Source organism: Myotis yumanensis, unplaced genomic scaffold (genome assembly GCF_028538775.1).
Source record: "Myotis yumanensis isolate MYYU_CA2020_CCGP unplaced genomic scaffold, mMyoYum1.0.hap1 SCAF_3, whole genome shotgun sequence".
In the NCBI taxonomy this organism is placed as follows: domain Eukaryota; kingdom Metazoa; phylum Chordata; class Mammalia; order Chiroptera; family Vespertilionidae; genus Myotis; species Myotis yumanensis.
Genome location: NW_027223754.1, coordinates 187592961 through 187614245, shown reverse-complemented (window position 1 = coordinate 187614245; position 21285 = coordinate 187592961). Strand labels below are relative to the sequence as shown.

Genomic DNA, 21285 nt, shown 5'->3' with positions numbered 1-21285 from the left:
ATAATCCATGCTTAGTCAGCACTAGCCTGCCTCAGGGCCAAGTGCCCCACTCCTCCTACCCCTTCCCCAACCTGTTACCTGATTTGAGTCTGAGCAATTTGGCCACATTTATACTAATCCTCACGCAGGATGGTCTCTACTTACCTCCTATCCCACCCACGGAGTGGCTCATAGCCTGACACCAAACAGTAGGCACCAAAGGGTGAGGTACCTACTGCTTAGCTGGGCAGCTGGGTATTTACAAAAGGTTTGCAAAGAGATGCCAGTCTTTTCCTATAACATCATTGCCTTTTATTTATTATGCAGTTGTTGATTTACATGGGGAGTTGGGAACACAAAACAAGCAAAGAGTTTTACATGGTCTGTTTCTGCTGAGTTCAGAACCTTGGGAACATCATTTGACTTCTGGCAAAAAGACAGTTCCACAAAGGTGTGTAAAACCCTTTTGTTCTTGGGCCCAGGGGGATAGGTGCTTACAAGGAAAGTAGAGTTTCAACCCTTATAGAGAAGAAACTATGTTGTGTGTAGGTCATGTGCAGTGTCCAAGTTCAATATTAAATGACAAATCAGGACAATTTCCTTTGAGCCATGTCTCTTCATGCTAGTGTCACAGTATGTATTCCTTTTAAAGCCTCCACCCAGTGGTATCATAGAGGTACTACAGCGTTTGGGTCTACATGGTATGAATGCATAAGAGAAAATTGCATGGGTAGTGAGAGAATACAGGCAAATTAAAAGAAAGGACAAGGAGAATAAATGAGATTTTAAGGAACAAAATGGATGTGTGTGTGTGTGTGTGTGTGTGTGTGTGTGTGTGTGTAGGGCCTGGTGATTTTGTTGTTTAGTGTCCCTGAGGTTTGAGTTGCCCCTCTTCATTCAGCATGAAGTAGATGCTTGTTGGTATGCGGAAGTATTGGGGGAAAATTAGAGTTCCACCTTTTGAGTCTTTTCTTCTGAGTCATGATTTTCACTCTGAAAAATGCCAAGATATGATATTTAGATTTGGAGTCCACCCCTGGAAGTCCTAAATCTACCTGCAATTTTTGTCTTATGAACTCTTTATATGGAATTTGTTTCCTATTGATATTGTACATAGAATGGTGAAATACAGAATTCAGCTCTTTTGAATAGGCAAGAACTTTCCCAAAACGCTTTTGCAGTTCTATCTCCATGACTATCTCCTAAAAAGCACCCCAACTCTGTCTACTGTGTCCTCATATACCTTTGCTCTTAATCAAATCCAGTGGAGCCCAAAGAGTTTTTATTCAATAGGAATAATAGAGACATAGAAAGGAAGAACATTCAACTTGCCTTCCCTGTAGTCTCACACTTACCAGCCTTTTCCCTTTTAGGAATCCATCACAAAAGTTTTGCACGCCCTCTATTGAAACTTCTGTCACGTGCAGTGTATCCCACTCCTCATCTAGAGTCCGGTAAATTGCCAAAGCGGGCAGTTCAGATTTCTTTAGTTTGAAAAATGATATCACCTTCCCATTTTCCTTCACACCACTGTCCACCAGAATAAAAAGTATCTGCAGTTGGAGAAGTTTGAAAGAGAAAGATCTATCTGAGGTCCTGAGGAGATAGAGGCACCTTGTAATGGTAGCAGTTTATTCTGATTGAATTTATGGTTTGTGCCACACAATTTAAATCTCAATTGACTCAGAATGGCTTTGTTCTTGCTTTGCATTGCTTAAGTATTTTACCCCTCTGATCAGATTGATTCAATTCTAAGAACACAGACTTGGAAGATACTTCAGTGATTAACTTTAGTGATTAACTAAGAAGAGCCTAATGGTTAAAAGAGGAGAATAAATTTTAAATTTTGCTTCTGGTACTTTTTAGCTGTGTGACTCAGAGCACATTACTCGGCCTCTCTGAGACTCAGTGCTCTCATGGGCAAAGTGGGCTTTTGTTGGGGGAGATTAAATGAGAGGATGCATTTAGTATTACCAGTACAGTTTTTGGCATACAGCAAGTGCTTGACAAATGTTAACTATATTTTTTATGATAAAATCAAACCCTCTACCAAAAGTAGAAATCTTCTTTTATAACATTTTGGTTAGAGGATTATCTATATTCAATAACACTGAAAACTTACAGTGTTATAGAAAAACCACCAGAAAGTCAGCTTATTTAATCATCAGACAGTTCTTACCATTGAACAGGTCATGTAGTTCAATATAGTAACCTTGAAGGTGTTGAAGTTTTCCTTTTAAGTGATATTAAATAGAATTGCACAGAGTAGGGAAGAGAAATAAATAAATATTTATTATCCATTAGGCACCAGGTACTGGACATTCATTAAGCACCAAGTACATGAAAGGTGTTTGATATGAGAAATGAGTCCTGAGGTCTAAAAATGTAAGGGATCATGGCAAGGAGAAAAATATTGTAATAAATAGGTGATTTTTATTTTCACTTCTCAATGTAGGAAAAAAACAATAGACTTTACCACTAATGGAAGATATAATTATACAGGTCTTAAATAGTAAAAAATATAACATCTTTAATTTTAAATCAGAGTAATGTGATTTATTATGTCCTAGTTAATATTTTATCTCTTAACCATACTAGTTTTCCTTATTTATCTCACTTCCCTAACCCCATCTGCCTTTTTCTACTGGCCTGGTGCTGAGTTTTCAAAAGGATATCTCCCAAAGAAGACTTACCTTTCCCTGGAAGAGCTTAGCTGCCTTGTGGTATCTGTGCAAGCTTTCTTCATACTCTGGGGAGGCCTTGTCCATCATCAGGAGAAGATGAATCTGAACCACGCTATTAAATAGGCCAATCACAGTCTGGCAAATTGAAATGCATTATAGTAGAATGAAAGAGAGAGGGAGAAAGCAAAAACCATTAGTGGTCACCCAGGGACTAGGCGAACTACAACATAAATGAGAGCTGTTCATCCATAACACAACTGGTAACTAGTCTCTAAGATGCCTGTCAGTAAGGTTCACCCTCTGGTTCTCATGCAACTGTGCTGTTCCCTTTCCCCTACACTGAGTAAGGCTGAGTGGAGTAACCAAGGGCATATTGCAGAAATGATGGAGTGTGACTTCCAATGTTGTCATAAAAGACATCATGGTTTCTGCCTTGCTCTTGCTTATATTATTCACTCTGGGGAAAACCAGCCCCAATGTTGGAGAGATCCACAGGGCAAGGGACTGAGGCCTCCTATTAACAGCCAGCACTGATTTGCCAGTCTTGTGATCCAACCATCTTGGAAGCAGATCCTCCAGCCCCAGTCACACCTTCAGATGACATTGCCTCCCTGATCAATGATTGTAACTACACAAGACCCCCAGTTCAAAAGCAGAAAGATCCTACCTAGTTGCTCCCTCTCAGTCTAGCCACTCCCAGACTGTTGATCCACAGAAACTGTGTCTAATAAATTTTTATTGGTTTAAGCTGCCAAGTTTTGGGATAATCTATTATGTATCAATAGACAGCAGATATACCATGTACTATACTAGTCACTTTGACTACATATTAGTAGTGCATTCCTTGAGTGCCTATTATTTGCTGTGCACTGTTTTCAGGTTTCTACATAACAACTTATTTAATACTCTAAGTCCCAGTTTCATAAATGAGAAAATTGAAGCAAAAACTCTACCAAAGTCACATAAATGGTGGACTTGGATTAATGCCAAGCCGTCTGACTCCAGGGTCTGTGCTCTTAACCATCAGGATGTACTGCCTCATCCACAGCTGATTACAAAGCCCCAATCTGAACCAGTTCAACCCTCAGTGTGATTGAATCGGTTTACTTTGGGTCAGCAATACAATGAGCTTTTCAGGAGATCAGAAGTGTTGGCCCCTTTTTGCTGACTCACCAGGAAGCTGTCAGTGATGAAGGGGGTGGGATAGCCCTGAGCCAGAGTGAGGAAAGGAGGGGGTGAAACCAGGGCACTGCTTCCCTTCATTTCACTTTCCTGAAATAGTGCTACAGGTGTCTTTGTTTTAAATGAATCCCATTCCTTTCCACCTCTTCCTTTAAAATACAGAAAGCATTGCTATAAAACCAGCACATACACAGGAAGGGAGAGTATGGGGGTTAATGAACCATTGGGCAGAGTCCCAGGACGGTGGGAAGGGGAGCAACTAGGTAGGATCTTTCTGGAAGCTGTACATTGCTCCGTAGAGATTCTCTAGGTCTCTTGGCCAACATGTTGACAAAGGAGGCCCAATGAGTTCTTTTCCCCAAATTTCTCCCTATAGTTTAAAACCAGTTCTTAGATTTTAAATTGGGGAGACTTGGTGTTAAAGAATTGTCTTTTGTTTGATTAGATTCTGCTACTTGAATTTAGAGCATGCATCTATCCTCCTAGAGCATACATAGAGGATGATTCTTGGGAAGAATCAAGAAATCAAAACTAAGGAGTTAAAAGGTACCGTTGTCTTAACAGAAGGGATTGGACATATCAGAAGTGATTAGTTTAATTCTAATAGACACAGCCTGGTTTTTCGCCTTGAAGCCAAGGATTGAGTATGTGCATTAAAAGTGCATGGCAGGCCAGACACATGGCTGGGAGTTTCTGTCCAGTTGCTACTGATGCAAACCTTGCACTGGAAACAGCTAAGACATAGCTATGTAGTGTGGGCAGGTCTCTAAGTGAGAAAAGTACTACTTTTGAGAAATGAAGACGTTACAATAAAAGTTAAACTTGCTTCTCTAAAGAAATTCTTATTTAATTTCTTCTTGATGTGGATTGCCTTCACTACTAATGTGAAACTTTAAAAAAAAGGGTATTATTCTCTAAGATAAGAGATGGACTAGGCATAAGAACTCAGGAAGGCTAGTCTTTGCCCCTGCCTTAGTTAGCCTGCAGAACTCCAGGACCCTGAGCCCATAAACTCAGAGACCATAAAATCAAATTTTCTGGTTCCACATGCATTCTTGGAATCTCTGTAGACACAATGGTGAGAAAGACGATGATCGAGAAAAACGCCCTTTTAATTATTGCTGCCAACACACCCTGGGTGCACGTGTTTGAAATCTTAGCAAACTTGGGAATGGAGTCACCACTCCATGGAGACAAACATGGTGTGAGAGGGGGGCAGGAATTTACTCAACAGGAAAAGGGGTGTTTTCCACTGAAAGCTGTGTAGGGCAATGGAAAAAACACAGGATTCAGTCAGACAGACCAGTCATGAGGAAAGCAGGGGCAAGTGCAGAGGGCTGTCTCTGAAGCTCAAATTGCTAGGCATATGGCTTTGAGGAAATTACTTCACTTTTCTGAACTCCCATTTCCTGTCCTGTAAAATGGAAATAGACAATGTGAACAAATGCATCATGAATTAAAGTTTCTGCTTTTAATTATGCCTTTTCTACTTGCAGTGGGGCCTTGACTTACGAGTGTCCCGACTAATGAGTTTTTTGAGATACCAGCTGTCTCTCGGCCGATTTTTTGCATTGAGTTGATAGAGTAATTTGAGTTAACAAGCTCCTTAACGAGCTCCTTAACAAGCTCGGTCTCGGAACGAATTAAACTCATAAGTCAAGGCCCCACTGTACTAGGTGATCTTGAATAAGTCAGTTGGATTTTGAATGTTTTGCTCTATAAAATGGGCATAATAATTCCCTCTCTTCTACCTCAAAAAATCAATGTAAGGATCAAATGAGAATATGGTGGGAAAGGGCATTGTAAATTCTAAAAATCATGACATGCACATAAAATACTGTGATTAGAGAATGCACAGCAATTCTAAGCTGATGTAGATCACTAGAAATTAATACTCCATCATTCCATGATCTCTTTTGGGGAAAATAAAAGTCAGGTCATATAAAGTAATTCTATAAGCTGTAGAGTGTTAGAAGGCCAGAAGATTATGAGGACAGGTTGACCAACACCTCTACCCAGGCTACATACAGCATTGCAACACTAGGAGAAAACACACCTAGAAAGAAAGCTGAGCCATCATGAGGATCTAGGTAGCCTCAAACCCATGAGGTTCTGGGTTCCTGAAGGTGGTGCCAGACCTGGAACTGTTAATTACTGGCCCACCAGGAGGTAGGCACAAAAAATGGGAAGAAGTGCATAAAAACGTTTATAGAAATTTTATATAACTGTGGCATCCAAATATGTGACCAATAGGCTTTATTTTAAAAGTTTTTTGCCTATTAATTTGTTTTATTGTATTTTACAAAAGTATTGGCTCCTGATGCGGTAGGGGAAAAAATAGACCTTCAGCACAGATTGCAATCTTGTTTGGGGAGTGTGGTCTAGAGTGTTGCTGGGATCAGAGTTGCCTTCATGGAACACTCTCAGGCAGCAAAACTCAGAGGTTTTTAAATCAGTCTCCTTAACTTTGCACTGTGGCTCTCTTCCTTATTAATCATATGATAGGGCATTTAACTTTTCTGCTTCTTTCTTTCTTGAAAAGGGTCAAGTCTCTCAACCTGAAAGGTGTAGTAAGGATGACAACATAAACAACTAGGTGTTCAATTGATTGCAGCTATTATTGGTCAAAGGATCAGAATCCTGAAAGAAAAGATCTCTGCTATGAAGACAAGTCCACCCCCCTCTTTACCTCCTCCTTCCCACCCCCACCCCCCGACACACAGGGACCTTAGGACTATTGTTTACCGCAGGGTTGTACTCTGTCACAAAGTGGAGACTGTTGATCTCAATAAAACGGCTTAATCTGGTGTCATCAATGTTTTCAATGTCTTCACTCTCTAAATTCAGTTGTTCATTATCCACCTGCATAACAGAGAAATAATAATTGTCACTGTTCTGTCTTTATTTGTTCATTGACAAATGTTTCTGGAATATCTACTACATGACAGGCACTGACTACAGCTCCAAAACCAGAAAGGTAAATAGGAAATGTTCCCTGCCCTGAAGAACACCCTGTCCTGTGGGATACAAAGTGAACAGACATGCCCCACAGGAGGTAGCAAGTGTCATCACAGGGGAATCACAGGCCCATGTGTCATGGGCAGAAATGCTTTCAGGAAGAGGTAGCTCCATTGGAAGGCATCCATAAATGTGACATATAGAATATCTTATCATTCAGTTCAAAATGTTAAAATTTCTGTTCTTATTTCTTCTCTAAACTTTTGTTTATTTAGAAGTGTATTTTATAATTTGAAAGTAAGATTTTCTGGTTATTTACTTGTTATTAATTTCCAGCTTAAGTTTTACATTTTATATCTTTTGTCAACTTCTCTATATATTATATATGTCCTTAAAATTGTGTATATTCTACAGTTTTGGGGTGTACTATTCTGTATATGCACCTGTGGTCACATGGTTAATTGTACAGTTCAAGTTATCTCTATTCTTATTGATTTTTTTAAACCAGTTTATTCTATCAGAGAGGAATGTTAAAATCTTCCACTATGATTATAGATTTAATCATTTTTTCTTACAATTCTGGCAGTTATTCTGTCTGTATATTCTCAGGTGATGCATTAGATTAATGCAAATTTAGAATTCTTAAATTTTCTGGGTAAGTTGAAACTTTATCATTATGAAGGTCATTCTTTATCTCTAAGGATGCTTGTCTCAATGGCTACTTTGTCTAATATTAACTACTTATTCCAGCTTTCTTTTGGAAATGTTTGCATAGTATATTTCTATCCTCTTTATATTTTACTTATATTACTGTGTCATTATGTTTAAAAATAATATATCCCTTATAAAAAGCACAGTTATATTTTAAAATCCAGTCTATATTTAATTGGACTCTTTTTGTAATATAATTATTATATTTAATTAAATATTCATTTCCCATTGGCTCTCCCAGTTCCAAATTCATTTGATTCATTTCTAGCCTATTTTGAATTGGTTGAGTACTTTGTATTATTCCTTCTTTCCCTTTATGGGTTTGGAAATTGCACAGGCTTTAATTATTCTTTTAGAGATTACTAGCTTGCATTCTACAATATGCATTCTTTATTTACCTGAACCTAATGTTAATTGGAAATTTTACCCTCTTCTTGGACAATGTACAGTAGAACATTTTAGCACAGTTTGTCTCTTTCCAACTCCACTCCAGTTGTGTTTTAATTCTAAATCTCACAAGACATTATCATCATCCTATATAATAAAAGGGTAATATGCAAATCAACCAGTCACTATGACATGCAGTGACCACGAGGGGACAGACGCTCAATGCAGGACCACAAGCTGGGCTGACGGCTGGCGAGTGCAGCAGCATCCGTGGCAGCACTAAGGAAGTCTGACTGCAGCTTAGGCCCACTCCCGGGGGGAGGGCCTAAGCCGCAGTCAAATATTCCCCAAGGGCTTCCAGACTGCTAAAGGGCACAGGCTGGGCTGAGGGGACTGCCTCCCCTCCCCCAGTGCATGAATATTGTGCACCAGGCCTCTAGTTGTTATATAGCCCACATACATTTACATTCATGCATATATTTACATATTGTTTCTTTTCATTTCTTCCTGCATTTTTGAGCTTTGCTTCTATTTGGAATTTTTTCTCTTAACCTAGAACACGTTTTGATATTTCCTTTAGCATGAAACAGTTCTGTTGATTGACATAGTCTCTCAGTTTTGGTTGTTTCAAATATCTTTAATTCACCTTTGTTTTTGAAGGCTATTTTAGCTGGGTGTAGAATTCTAAGTTGACAATTTCCCTTCAGTTTTTTGCAAGATATAGTTCTTTATATTCTGCATTCCACTCTTTCTTTTGAGAAGTCATCTGTGAACCTTAATATTACTTCTTTGAGATTACTTTGAGGATAATTTCTTTTCTCTGATTTAAGATCTTTCTTTTTTTCTTTGAGAGTCAGCCATTTTATGATATGGCTAAGAGAAGATTAACCATACCATATATAATATATGTATGTCTGCAAGTGTATGTATATTTTTATATTCATATTTGATAATCTTAATCTAATTTCAGGAATTGAGATAACTTGAATCTGTGCTACACCCCTTGGTTCATTGTTATCTTTATGGTATTGTTCTTTAGCATCTAAGTGGAGCAAAGGGTATGTTACTAGGTCTACCTCCTACTTCCTCTTCTGAGCTCTGGACTTCAGCATTTACTTTTAAGGCACTTTGAGGGTCTCAAAAATGCTAATAAAGCTCTAAGTCTCTTGGCTGCTTCTTCTAGAATTTGCAAAAGCCTCCCAGATGAAAAGCACCCCAAATACATGATTTACCTCTTGAGTTTCCAGCGGTTCTCAACCTGTGGGTCATGAACAATGAAAATACATCCTACATATCAGATATTTACATTACGATTCATAACAGTAGCAAAATTACAGTTATGAAGTAGCAACGAAAATAATTTTATGGTTGGGGGTCACCACAACATGAGGAACTGTATTAAAGGGTCGCGGCATTAGGAAGGCTGAGAACCACTGCTTCTTGATAATTCTTTAAAGCCCTTATTTTCTGGCCCAGCTTTTTAAAAAATTGCCTTTGGTGGAAGAGATTGTCTAGTTACTGGATCTATTATCCCAGATTTGGTGGAGGGCTTGTCTAGTTACCTGATCTAGTATCCCAGATTTACATGTTTGAACTACCTTTCCACCATACTCAGATATATTAAAAGATGGAGCTTTATATGGCCAATCATTGTTCCCAGATTTTCTCATTCATCTCCCCCAGTCTATTCATGCACATAAAAACACAAGGTAATGCTTCCATCACCCAGAGCAACTATGCCTACAAATAAAAATAATCAGGGGGAGGTCCTGAACAATTCTGTTTCCTAAAACAGTTTGGGCCACCTTTGAGATCCTTGGGCTATCAACCCTTGGAATCTCTTTTACCTCTTTCCCTTACATCTATTATCTTATATAGGTTCTACCCAATCAGATCTTGCCAAGGATCAGAATCATTCTTTACCTCAAATTATGTTCTCCCAATCTATCCAGCAAAGCAAAGGTAAGTATTATTTTAGTTTATAAATGAGGGAATTCAAGCAAAGGTAAATTAAAGTCACTGAGCAGTAAGAGTCCAAGTTTGTTCTTTATTGTCATCCCTATGAGGACTCTATTGTTTGTTTTTTAACTTCTTTTGTTCAAGCTGGCTTCCCATTGAGTTAGTTAAAAGCTCAATGCACTCTTTACGATCAATTTTATGAATTCTTGGAATATCTGGTCATTCTTTTATAATCTATTTGTTTACAAATTACTTGTTGAACGCCTTGTATATGTTAGGCACTGAGGCACAGACATGCTGACATTCACTCAAATAGCAATTTAATCACTTAATTCATGAAGGGTGTAAGAGATCTTTCCTTCCTATCTTTGCAACGTTTTTTTTTTCCAGTTTCTTCGTATTTTATTTACTTTTTATTCTATTTATTTAAACTAAAAAGGTCCAAAACCAGTTTAAACACTGTTTTTTAATCACTTTATTTTACTGATTTTGGGAGAGGACTGTTTTCACAACTTCAGTTTATCAACTGAATGCTGAGGTGCAGAAAAAAAAATCATCAAAACCACAGGATATTTTAATTGCTTTAAAATCCATAAAGTTCTGAGTAGAAAACTCGGGGCAGAAATATACAAGCAAGAGAAAAAGTCTTCTTAGGTGGAGTCCTTGCCCACCCTACTACCATTCCCATCCCCAAGTCAGAAAGAGTGAGGAGAGAAATAAAATGAGCTCATTGATCTTTGCTGCTTAAGGCTGGGTTTGCCAGCTGGCATGTCTTTCCTACTTACGTGTTTGCTAATTACAAACATCAAAATCATCATCATTATTATCACCAGGGCCTTTTTACTGCTTAATATGTCTAAATACTTCCTGATTATTTTTCTAAGAACTTGGAGATCTGGTGCCTGCACTTCAGCTGACACGGCTGTGCTCTGGGCCAGGAGCCCCTCCCTCCGGCACTCTCTTCCAGGCGGTCCCTCGCATTTCCCAGAACAGGGAAAACAGGAAGCGCCACTTACATTAGGCGTTTCTGGACTTCAGGAGCGCAGTATATTGGAGGTAGAAGATATTAAATGATAACATTCTCTAAGAAGCCCAGAGCTTTACTAAAAACCACCCTCCTGAAGTCTATCCAGTTTGTAGCACTTCTTTTACGGAAACATGCCTGATTATTTCGTTATTTCTTAAACTAATAAACTCTGGAGCATTCATGTGTAGGGGTCTTGGAAACAACATTTGAACAGGAAATCTCCCTTCTGTAAAGGAAATTATTTGCATAATGTTCTGGAAAGAAAAATCTGACCCTGGAACTAAGAGTTGAGAAAAAAAACCAAAAACCCTTTTATGTATTTTTCTAGTTTTTGGAAAGAATTTTACTGGAGATATCATATTATTTTTTCTCTCCAAGTAAAGAGACACCAGAAGAAAAATAGAAACAGTAAACCAGAAGGATTACCACCTTAAAATATAATTTTGAGTTTTCCCTAAGAGCATTTGAAATGAATTATTTTATGTTTTAGATACTGCTTATACTAGTATCATACCAATAGATTTAATCATTCCTTTTCTGTTGATTAGTATTTCAGCAATATTCCCTTCAATTGCCGTGCATTTCTCTAGTTAACAACCCAGTTTTTCATAAAATGTATTAAAGTCATCTTAGTTTTTACACCACAATTATAATATTAAATATCTTGTATCGCACCGAGAAGTCACTTGTTAAAACAAATGCCCTCATGTCTGGGTTTCTTTTTATAAGCTGCTTAGCTTACATTATGCTGAATACATATATTCTTTGGAAAAACATTTAATCATTTGGCATATATTACTTCTTGCATTCATTATCACTTTATTTTTATGTAGTACTCCTTCTGATTATTTGGCAAGGTGCATTTCTTATAATAAGTATCCAACAAATAATTGTAAAGGAAATAACAGAATGCCTCTATTGTGTTTCCATTACTATCCCAATGGAGCAAAGTTAGGCTAATATGTTTTTTAAAAATAGAAGTGATTGAGAAAACCCAAAGCAGGTTAAATGTTCAAATAATATCTGAAATTCCATCTTAGTACCAAGACTATGTCTCTGTGAGGACAACAATAAGTTCTGTTGGAGTGAAGGGGAAAATAAGACATTTGGGGGGCTAGCTATCTGAGTCTGTGCCGGTAACCTGCCTTCTGACATACACCCTCGCTTGCCGATAAACTCCATTCTTATCAAACTCCATTCTTATCCTCGATGCCTGTCCTGCCCTGCAGAACCTGTTTCCCGGAATACTCCCATTGTACAGAGACCATAAACCATGAACCATATACAGTGGGGCCTTGACTTACGAGTGTCCCGACTAACGAGTTTTTCATACGAGCCGTCTATCGGCCGATTTTTTGCTTTGAATTGTGAGCTAAAATTCGGGTTACGAGCCAGCTTCAGATACCCCACCGCTAGTTGGCGCAGTGAACGTCATAGTGAATGCCACAACATCAGCCCAGCATCATGTGTCTCACTTGTTCACTTTTTGATTTGACATACGAGTAATTTGAGCTACGAGCTCCGTCATAGAACGAATTAAACTCATAAGTCAAGGCCCCACTGTACAATCCCCTGTGGGGCCGGTGCCAGTGCTGGCAAGCCTCTGGGTGTGATCTCACTTCTCCCATCCCAACTCATGGGGAAGCCTGATCCATATTTTGGGGACAAAGGAACTAAGAGTATAAAGGGAAAGCTTCGTCCATATCCATCACTCAGGATTTGGAGACTGACTCCCCTGAGTCATGGCACTAGTGCAATCTGCAATAAAGGCAACTTTTCTGAATATTCCCTGAGTGCCCGGCTGATTAATTCTCCTGCACCGCCTGGCAGCCTATCTGTGTAGAGGCCCTGCAGTCACACTCACACAAGACAAGCTGCCATACATCACCCACAGGCTATCATACAGGACTTGTTATTGTCCCATTTTACATAATTTTTTTCCTGATGATATTTATCTAATCAGCTTGCATTATTTCTGGAAAGTGATGCATTCCATGAATATAGATAGCATTTGCTGGTCTCTCATTTTTATGCACCAATATTTCAAGCATCTGGTAATGTGAACCATTATAGTCTTATCATGTCTTCATTTATTAGTTTTAATTTACCTCTACATATGTTCTTGCAGTTGAAAATAATATATGTCCAAATTCTGAAATTTTATTGACAAAATATGTAATGTCTAGATTAAATCTTGAGAAAAAACCCTGGGGTTTGATAAGTAGTGCCAGTAGGATAGAGAAATGTTTTAGGAGAAAGTGGTTACAAAAGCAGGCTTTTGAATGAGGTGAATCTAGGAGTAAAAACAACCGTGTTTGCCCTAGCTGGTTTTGCTCAGTGGATAGAGCATCGCCCTGCAGACTGAAGGGTCCCAGTTTCAATTTCTATCGAGGGCACATGTCCAGGTTGCGGCTGGATCCGTAGTGGGGGGCGTACAGGAGGCAGCTGATCAATGATTCTCTCTCATCATTGATGTTTCAATCTCTCTCTCTTTCACCCTTCTTCTCTGAAATCAATAAAAATAAACAAAAAAAGCAAAGGTTTTCTTCAGGAATAATTGCTTTAGAAAGTCGCCATAGTATCGTACAGAAGGTGTGCTTTGATGACAGCAACACAGAGTATGAATCAGATATCTGTCGTGTTATAGTTGTGAGACTTTGGACAACTGAATCAACCTCATGGAACTTTAGTTTCCTTATTGATAATGCAAGGATAACAGTAATTACTTCATTTAATTTTTGTGAGAATTAAATGGTAGAACAATGGAAAACATCTCGCATAGTGCCTATCGTAAACTAGGCACTGAAACAAACAAACAAACAGACAAAATGTAAATCTAAGATAAAAGTAGGTACCAGAAAATTTGCAGCAGTTCATGTTTCCCAATGTAAAGTAGATTAATTTTGGTTGATTCTCTCTCTCTCTCTCTCTCTCTCTCTCTCTCTCTCTCTCTCTCTCTCTCTTTAAGGTATCTCAAACTCCTGAATAATAATTCTACTAAAATATGGACTCAACTTTGAAAGAATAAACTGAGAAAAAAAATGTTTATCTAAAAGCTGGCATGGCACAAGTTGAACCTCTCCCAGACCCGCAAATGGAGCAGGGTAAGGACCAGTGTGTTTGCTTTTGGTATGGCACAAAGTAATCCTGTTCCCAGAGGTCTCAAGAGTTCATTCCGAGCAGGTCTGTCACTAGTGATAAACAAAAAACATGCTAAATAAGAGGGAACAGCTCTGGGAAGTCATCATCAGGACTGTATAAGGAATGAATTGTAAGCAGAGTTAATGCACCCATTAGAGGCTGTAAAGCCTGTAGAGACGTGGGAAGTAACAACACTTGTTTTTCTTCCTCACGTGTGCATCTTGGTAGCACCGACTTTAAAATCAGGCCTTCGTAAGGTCTAAAAACAGCAAACTGGCAAAGAAGTACTTTATGAAGCTGTCTTTGATTAGAATTTTCCTATTGAAGGGTTACTATGAACGGTTCAACAAGAACATGAAAGGCATGTTCTTCCATCTCTTTCTTACCAAAGCTTTTCACAGAAGAGCTTGGTTTAACCCTTTTTTCATGATGGTGAAAATGCAAACCTACAACTACTGTCCAGGTGGGGAGAGGGCTGCTGAAGGTACTCATGCACCCAGAGACATACTTTGGGAGGTGAGTTCGTTCCTCAAACTCTTTGTGTCTTCTGGATACTAGAAATCATGGTTTCTGCCCTTGAGTAATGGGGGGAAAGATGAGACAGACACAGAAATATATGACTGGCACTACAAAGTGGTAATGAAAATAGAGATATGCAAACAGGGAGGGAGAGTTAGGCCAATTTGGAGATTCCAGGAAGGCTTTCTGAAGGATAAGATGCCTGACTGATTCACTGGAATGTGAGAAAGAGTTAGCTGGGTAAGGCTAAGTGAAAGGGGGCGCTTGGGGGTAGTAGCCTTCTAGGAAAAGGAATAGGTATGTGAAACAATGAACTTGGATCATTATACTATGTACTAGTGGCTTGGTGCACGAAATTCATGCACATTAAAAGGGAATTAATTAGAGGAAATATTTTGATATTGCTATTTGTCCTTTCTCTATAATAGAAGTGTCAGAGATGAAAGAAAATTAGTAAAATGTATATGAAAACCTTCCTCTTATCAGAGTCTGGGGCACGCCGTGGGACCTAGAGTCAAGTCCCTGTCCACCCGCGTGCACCTTGAAATCACGGGAGGCCCAGACCTGGCCACACCCTCCCCCCCAGTCAAGTCCCGCTGGGTGGGGGGGGGGTGCAGCTTCAGGTCCCCCAGCCTGGTGCTGGCCAGGGGGCGCAGCCTCAGGTCCCTTGTCAAGCCCCGCCGAGGGGGGGGGGGGCATGCCGAGGGGGGGGGGGCACAGCCTCAGGGTCCCTGTCAAGCCCTGCAGGGTGGGGGCACAGACTCAGGCCCCCCATCAAGCCCTGCCAAGTGGGGGGCACAGCCTCAGGTTCCCTGTCAAGTGCCATTGGGCAGGGAGCGCAGCCTTGGGTCCCCTGGCCTGGTGCCAGTTGGGGGGCGCAGCCTCAGGTCCCCTGGTTCAGTGCCAGGGTGGGGGGGCAGGGCCTGAGGTCCCCTGTCAGGCCCCACCAGGCAGGGGGGCGCAGCCTCAGGTCCCCTGCCCCGGTTCAGCAACACGCAGCCTCAGGTCCCTGCTGACCGCTCTTTATGGGAGCCCCGCCTCCTCTGTGGGCACAGCCATCTTGTGATGGGATGATGGAGTGAGGGTTAATTTACATATTACCTCTTTATTATATAGAATAGTTTGGTGTTGAGAGGGTACAGCCCAAGGTAGGCATGTGCTAGAAAAGGGAATAGAGAAGCAGCTAGTGGCCATATCATAAAAGACGAGATGTTTAAATATCTTGATTTTTACCTTGTAAGAAATGGGAAATAATAAAAAGTTTTAAAGAAAGAAGTGCCATGGTCAAGTTTCCATTTTAAATTCATCATGGTGATACCAATCTAGAAATTACTTATGAAGTACTAAAAGGGAGATCAATTAAGAAGCTATGGAATTGTCTGTGCCAAAGGTGCTGAAAATCTAAAAAGAAGAAAGAAGTGGAAATAGAGAAAAAGAATATAGGTTCAGTAAGAGAGGAAGCCCAATTTGAAAAAATTAGAGATCAAATGAACATAGCTATTCAATGAAAAAGTTTTAGAGGGAAGAACATGATTCAGCAGGTGCATATGATAAAGTCAGTTTTGAACATGTTGAGACTGTAGTGCTTATGAGGGACTTCTACCAGCAAGCATTTGAATTACAACAGAGGTCCAGGCTGGAGATAAAACATTCCAAATCCTCAGCAAACACTTAATAGTCTAACAAGAGAAAGAATTATATTACCTAAGGATTGCACATTCATTCACACACATATTTATTTACTTAATGAACACTTAATGAGCATCTGATACAGGGCAGGCACTCTTTCAGGCTCTGTGGTTGAAGTAGTGCCCCACAAAGCTTGGGTTCTATAGCCTAGATTGGGAAGAGCATTGTGTCAGGCAGTAGTATGGATGGAGGAAGAGAAAGCCTCATGGAGACTAAGAAAAGAAAAGACCAGGAGAAGCAGGCTCCTAGAAGTTAAGGAAAGAGAGATTAAAGAGAAAAAAAGTGGTCAACATGTCACACATGGCAGAGATATTTAGGACAATAAGACCTAAAAAGTGTTCATTAGATTTGGAAATACAGAAACGTGCTGACGGAAGCAGTTTTAATGGAGTGCAAGGTATAAACTAGATAGCAGTGTATTTAAGAGCTTAAAGAAAGCGGGAGATAGTGAATATAAACTGCATGTAAGGAGAGGTTTGGAAGAAAGCGAAAGAGATAGATAAGATGGAAGTGAGAAAGGGAAGGACATCTTGAAACTATCTTTTGCCCAAATTCTCATTTCCAGTGGGCTCTGGTCATCTTTACTTTGATACTCTGCAATAATACAAACTCAACAACTAACCACAGCATCAGAAACCCCTAATTCTGAATAGGCCCTCACTATTCCTAGGTACCTTAACATTAAGCTTGGCCTCCTTTGCCTTCCATCATTTTGACATCTCATCCTTGCAAGCCCTGCCTTTTCTTCACTTTCTAATGTGATTTCTCAACTGCAGACCCTTAGTACATGATCTGTTTTGCCAGCCTAACAAAATTTCTCTCCTCTCTTATCTTTTTGCCTGGCACTCCATCCTACCCATATGCCAAAATAACATTGTTAAAATACATTTCTGTTCATGTTACTCCCCTGACCTAAAGGCCTTACTGCCTTTTCTGTGCCAACCAAATTAAGCTGGTATTCAAATTTCTCCACAATATGATTCCAATCAAGCTTCTCTGTTTTATATTCATTTCCCCAAAACACGTACCCTGAGATCCAGTCAAATTGGCCTGATCATTGTTTTATAAGTTACATTTTTGTTCCCACTTTGGCCATGAATTCTCTTCCACCTTGTTCAAATTTTACCTATCCTTTAAATCCCCGTTCAGTTTTCTTTTTTATAATTTTTTTTATCAGAATACCTACACTGCTTTTATCCTTTAAACCCGTATATTTTATCTATATGATGCTCTTTGTATTATAGATACTTGTGTATTATGTTTATAATCTCTACTATATTTTAAGTTCTATGAGAGAAGAGAATACAGTTAATGTGCTTTCATTGTTAATATATTGCATAAGACATGCAGTGGTTGTTTAATACATTCTTACAAATGTAAGTTAACTCCCCCAAATATAAAAGTATACGTTTTAGAGCTCAAAATGATCTTAGAGGTGACATGGTTGAACCATTTTATCTTATAGAAATGAAAGAATTGGGGCTAAGAAATGTTAAGTGATCTGCCTGAGTCACATGACTGGTCAGCAACAACTCTCGTCTCCTGACTCTCAGTCCAGACCTCTTTCCATTTCACGACAGCATCTGTTTGGGAAGCTTGAGTTGAGCCATCATCCTTGTCACCATTGTCCCTGACGCTGGCATCATCATTAGTGTTAAAGACATAGACATCTTTCTAGTCTCACAAGTTTGTGAGTTCACAACCTAAGGTACTAGTAAGTAAAAACCGGGAGAAGGCTTGAGCTGCCCACCCAACTTACCAGACGAAAGAGAGAAATGGTGTTCTCAGTGATGTTGTAGTGAGCCAGAACCTCAGGATCAGTGCTGATTCCAAATGACACGTCTTGGAATTTTTGCACCACACCATGGAATACGGGCACTGCTGGTATTTCTAAATCCTAAAAGCAAGGAGAAATGACAGAGGTCATTTTGGAGGAGAGAGACATGGAAACAGAACATGCAATTGAAATGTGCTCATCTAACTAGAAATCAGAGACTTGACTTAGAGTCTGAGCTGTGTGGGTTAATTGATAGCTACAAAATTGTGGCTAAGCCTGGGACTCCTGCCTGGTCTTACCATAGAACTTGCAGTTTAGTAGTAGCTGAGAGGGGCCTCAAAATCACAGGGCCCTGCAAAAGTGGGCAGCATTGTCACTGATATACCTGAGAAGGCAAATGTTTTAGGAACAATTGGTGGAAGCAAAAAGAAATGCAAAAATAAGAAAGCATTATGAGCCCTAACCGGTTTGGCTCAGTGGATAGAGCATCGGCCTGCGGACTGAAGGGTCCCAGGTTCGATTCCAGTCAAGGGCATGTACCTTGGTTGCAGGCACATCCCCAGTAGGGGGTGTGCAGGAGGCAGCTGATCGATGTTTCTAACTCTCTATCCCTCTCCTTTCCTCTCTGTAAAAAATCAATAAAATTTATTTTTTTAAAAAGAAAGTGTTGTGAAAAGGGCCAAAAATAAAAAATAAATATAGAAGCTTAAAATTTTGTTAACAAAGGTCAGTGCAGGGTGTGAAAGAATAGTCCTCCTTCTACTGTGTGCAAGCCCGAGGTATTGCCCATGAAAGATACTGTTTATGCGTTGCTCCAACCCAGGATCCCAGGCCTGCAGGAGGGGGCAGGGAAGCCACTTGAGTCGAGTCCAGTCTTACTATAGCAAGCTGACACCATTTTCCCCGCTGTCACAGGAACATTGCCCACAACAGCTCCAAGTAATAAACAGTGAACATATTCTTCCCTGACATCTCTCTGGTCTGACGGAGATGTGCAAAGAGAAAAGAAAATGGCTAGCCTTGCATCCGGGGTCAAGCAGAGGGGGCTGGCACCCCGCTCATCTGAAAGGATGTGTGGAGTTCATTGAGGCTATGAACAATTGTTAATCTAGACTTCCCCTTAAAATGCAATTGCTCACAGATCAAATGACGGCACCTGGTGGCTGTCTAAGTTATTGCACACTCCTCCAGTTCCACTTTTTTGCCCCTCCCTGCCTTTCCCAGGGTGGCTGCTTTTGCCTACAGCTCAGAGCTCGCATCACTGAAAAATATGCTCCCTTTTTATCATCGGCTCCACCCCGCCGCCCCATACATCTCCTCACAGCTATTTCCAGCTGTGTACACAGAATCCACAGGGCGAGGATGCGTTGGAATTAATGAGTGGAAACTGACAACAAGGTCTGCAGTGAGAGGGAAGGGGACTTGATCAGCTGTGAGAATCACCAGATGTTACCTCCAGAGAAAGATAAAAATACTGGAACGATGCTCTCTCATTTATGGCTGCTTTCATTAGCCAGGCAGCCAATCTGGAAGGCCGAGGCTTACACCTTCAATGTATAAAATGTCATCCTTCTTCAACATTTCAGAGCAAACAAAGATATAGAAGGAGGGACTACCTATTTGGTAAGGAGTTAGACGAAAGTCACTATTGACTCGTGCATTGCCCGGATGGTAGAATTTGGGTTTACTCTGTCCCTGACTCAGCAATCAGATACTGACTTAGGTTTCAAAGCACCCATAGATGAGGAGACCCGGAGTCTCCTTCGCAGTCTCAGAACTTCTGAGAAAGACATAATTCAGAGACTGGACATGCCTAAAAATGGAGAGTTCTTGAATGAAAATGCTGAAAGCAAACTCTGAGCCCCATTGGCTTCTAAGGTAGTGCCGCCTGGCCAGCCGGTGGTGGTCATGGCTCCTTTGAGGCCCGGCATTCCTGATTCTTGCGGGGCGTAACAAGCAGGGCATCTGACAAACCTGGAAGAAGCCTATGACAGCCACCTCAGCAGCAGCAATGAATTCCATGGCAGCTGGGACACCTGTGAGCCGCACAGGTTCCTGGGGAGCACTGGAGCCATCTAGACACACACAGAGAGAAGCAGAAGGTGTTAGGGTGATGACACCCTAAGAGAAGTAGCAGCTCTAAATAATAGGGGCATCTACCCTGTTTCTTTCCACACTCAGGCAAGGAGCGCTAGGGGTGCAATGATTATTCCAAAGCTTCGTTTTTTTAGCCAACATATGGAGGGCGACCCCACCTTGTGGCCACTCTCTGAAGGATAATGCCAGACTTCTCTCTTCTCCACCAGGCAACACAGCCATTTCCTGGGGGAATATTCTAGGTTTGGAGGAAAAGTACTCAGAGTATGACCCTGTTCCCTTTCCTTCTCCTAACAACACTTTTGCCCTCTGGTCACCCAAGTGCCGCTTGCTTTTCTTTGTTTACCTGAGGATTCTTGAATTTCTGCAGCAACATCTGGGGACAGCTTGCACGTGAAGAGAAATAACAGAAATAGGCATCTGGGTGGTGACGCTTCCATTCTTCTTCTTCTGCTCCTGATCCAACCCCTGGACTTTGTGTTTTGGGACACGGACTCAGGGCAGCCTACTCTGTACTTCATGGGCTGTGGTGTTCTTAGAGCTTTGGGAACCTTGCAGCTGCCTCTAGGGGGACCTTCAACTTCTGAGATAAAAGACCGAGGTTAGTGACAGGGCCTCCGCACAAAACCAACCAGAAGAAAGTCAATTCATTTAAATAAGAAAACAATGTTCTATGCCAGGTATTGACCTAAGCTCTAGGGATACAAAGGTAACTATGATCTGATCTAGCCTCTCCCAGCTTAGATTGATAATGTGAGAAATGGACAAATAAACGTCATTTAAATATAAAATGAAAAGTGAAAAAAAAAAAAAGAGGAACTCATAGAGCACTGTGAGAGGTCAGACGAAGGATGTTTAGGACAGTGGTGGGGTTAGCGAAGGCTTTTTTCCCTGCAGGGGATGCCCAACCAGAGTCCTGAGTAAGTAATTTTGCCAGACAACAAAGATGGAAACTGGGTTTCATGTAATGAGACAAAGCCCAGTGATGCAAATGTAATGTGAGAGAGAATTATTAGTGATTGAGTATTCCGAAGGGGAGGAAATGATCATTACGGGCAGAAAGGTATGCTGGGACCAGATCACAGAGGGGCTTATGAACGAAGCCTAGGAGCTTCAATTTTATTTTGTAAGTGATGAGAATCCATGGAAAGATCTTAAACAGGAGAGAAACAGTG

At 40.5% G+C, this 21285-nt stretch overlaps 1 protein-coding gene across 1 annotated transcript; it reads right to left on the bottom strand.

The window, feature by feature from the left end:
- Window positions 1–284: 284 nt before the first annotated feature.
- Window positions 285–20831, bottom strand: ERP27 (endoplasmic reticulum protein 27). Its single transcript, XM_070410646.1, has 7 exons — window positions 20457–20831; window positions 19988–20088; window positions 17996–18133; window positions 6591–6707; window positions 2673–2798; window positions 1335–1532; window positions 285–972 (listed from the first exon to the last, which is right to left on the bottom strand). Exons 1-7 carry the CDS (start codon window positions 20629–20631, stop codon window positions 925–927), a joined length of 903 nt encoding a protein of 300 aa, XP_070266747.1. The 5' UTR covers window positions 20632–20831; the 3' UTR covers window positions 285–924.
- Window positions 20832–21285: the final 454 nt, after the last annotated feature.

Bases quoted from the DNA above. Each gene is read 5' to 3' on its own strand.
- ERP27 (XM_070410646.1), bottom strand. From the start codon at position 20,631: ATGAAGTACAGAGTAGGCTGCCCTGAGTCCGTGTCCCAAAACACAAAG. The intron at 6,708-17,995 runs GTAAGTTGGGTG...TCTGTTATGCAG, and splicing joins CCATTTCTCTCTTTCGTCTG to GTGGATAATGAACAACTGAA. The intron at 2,799-6,590 runs GTAAACAATAGT...TCAATTTGCCAG, and splicing joins TGACAGAGTACAACCCTGCG to ACTGTGATTGGCCTATTTAA.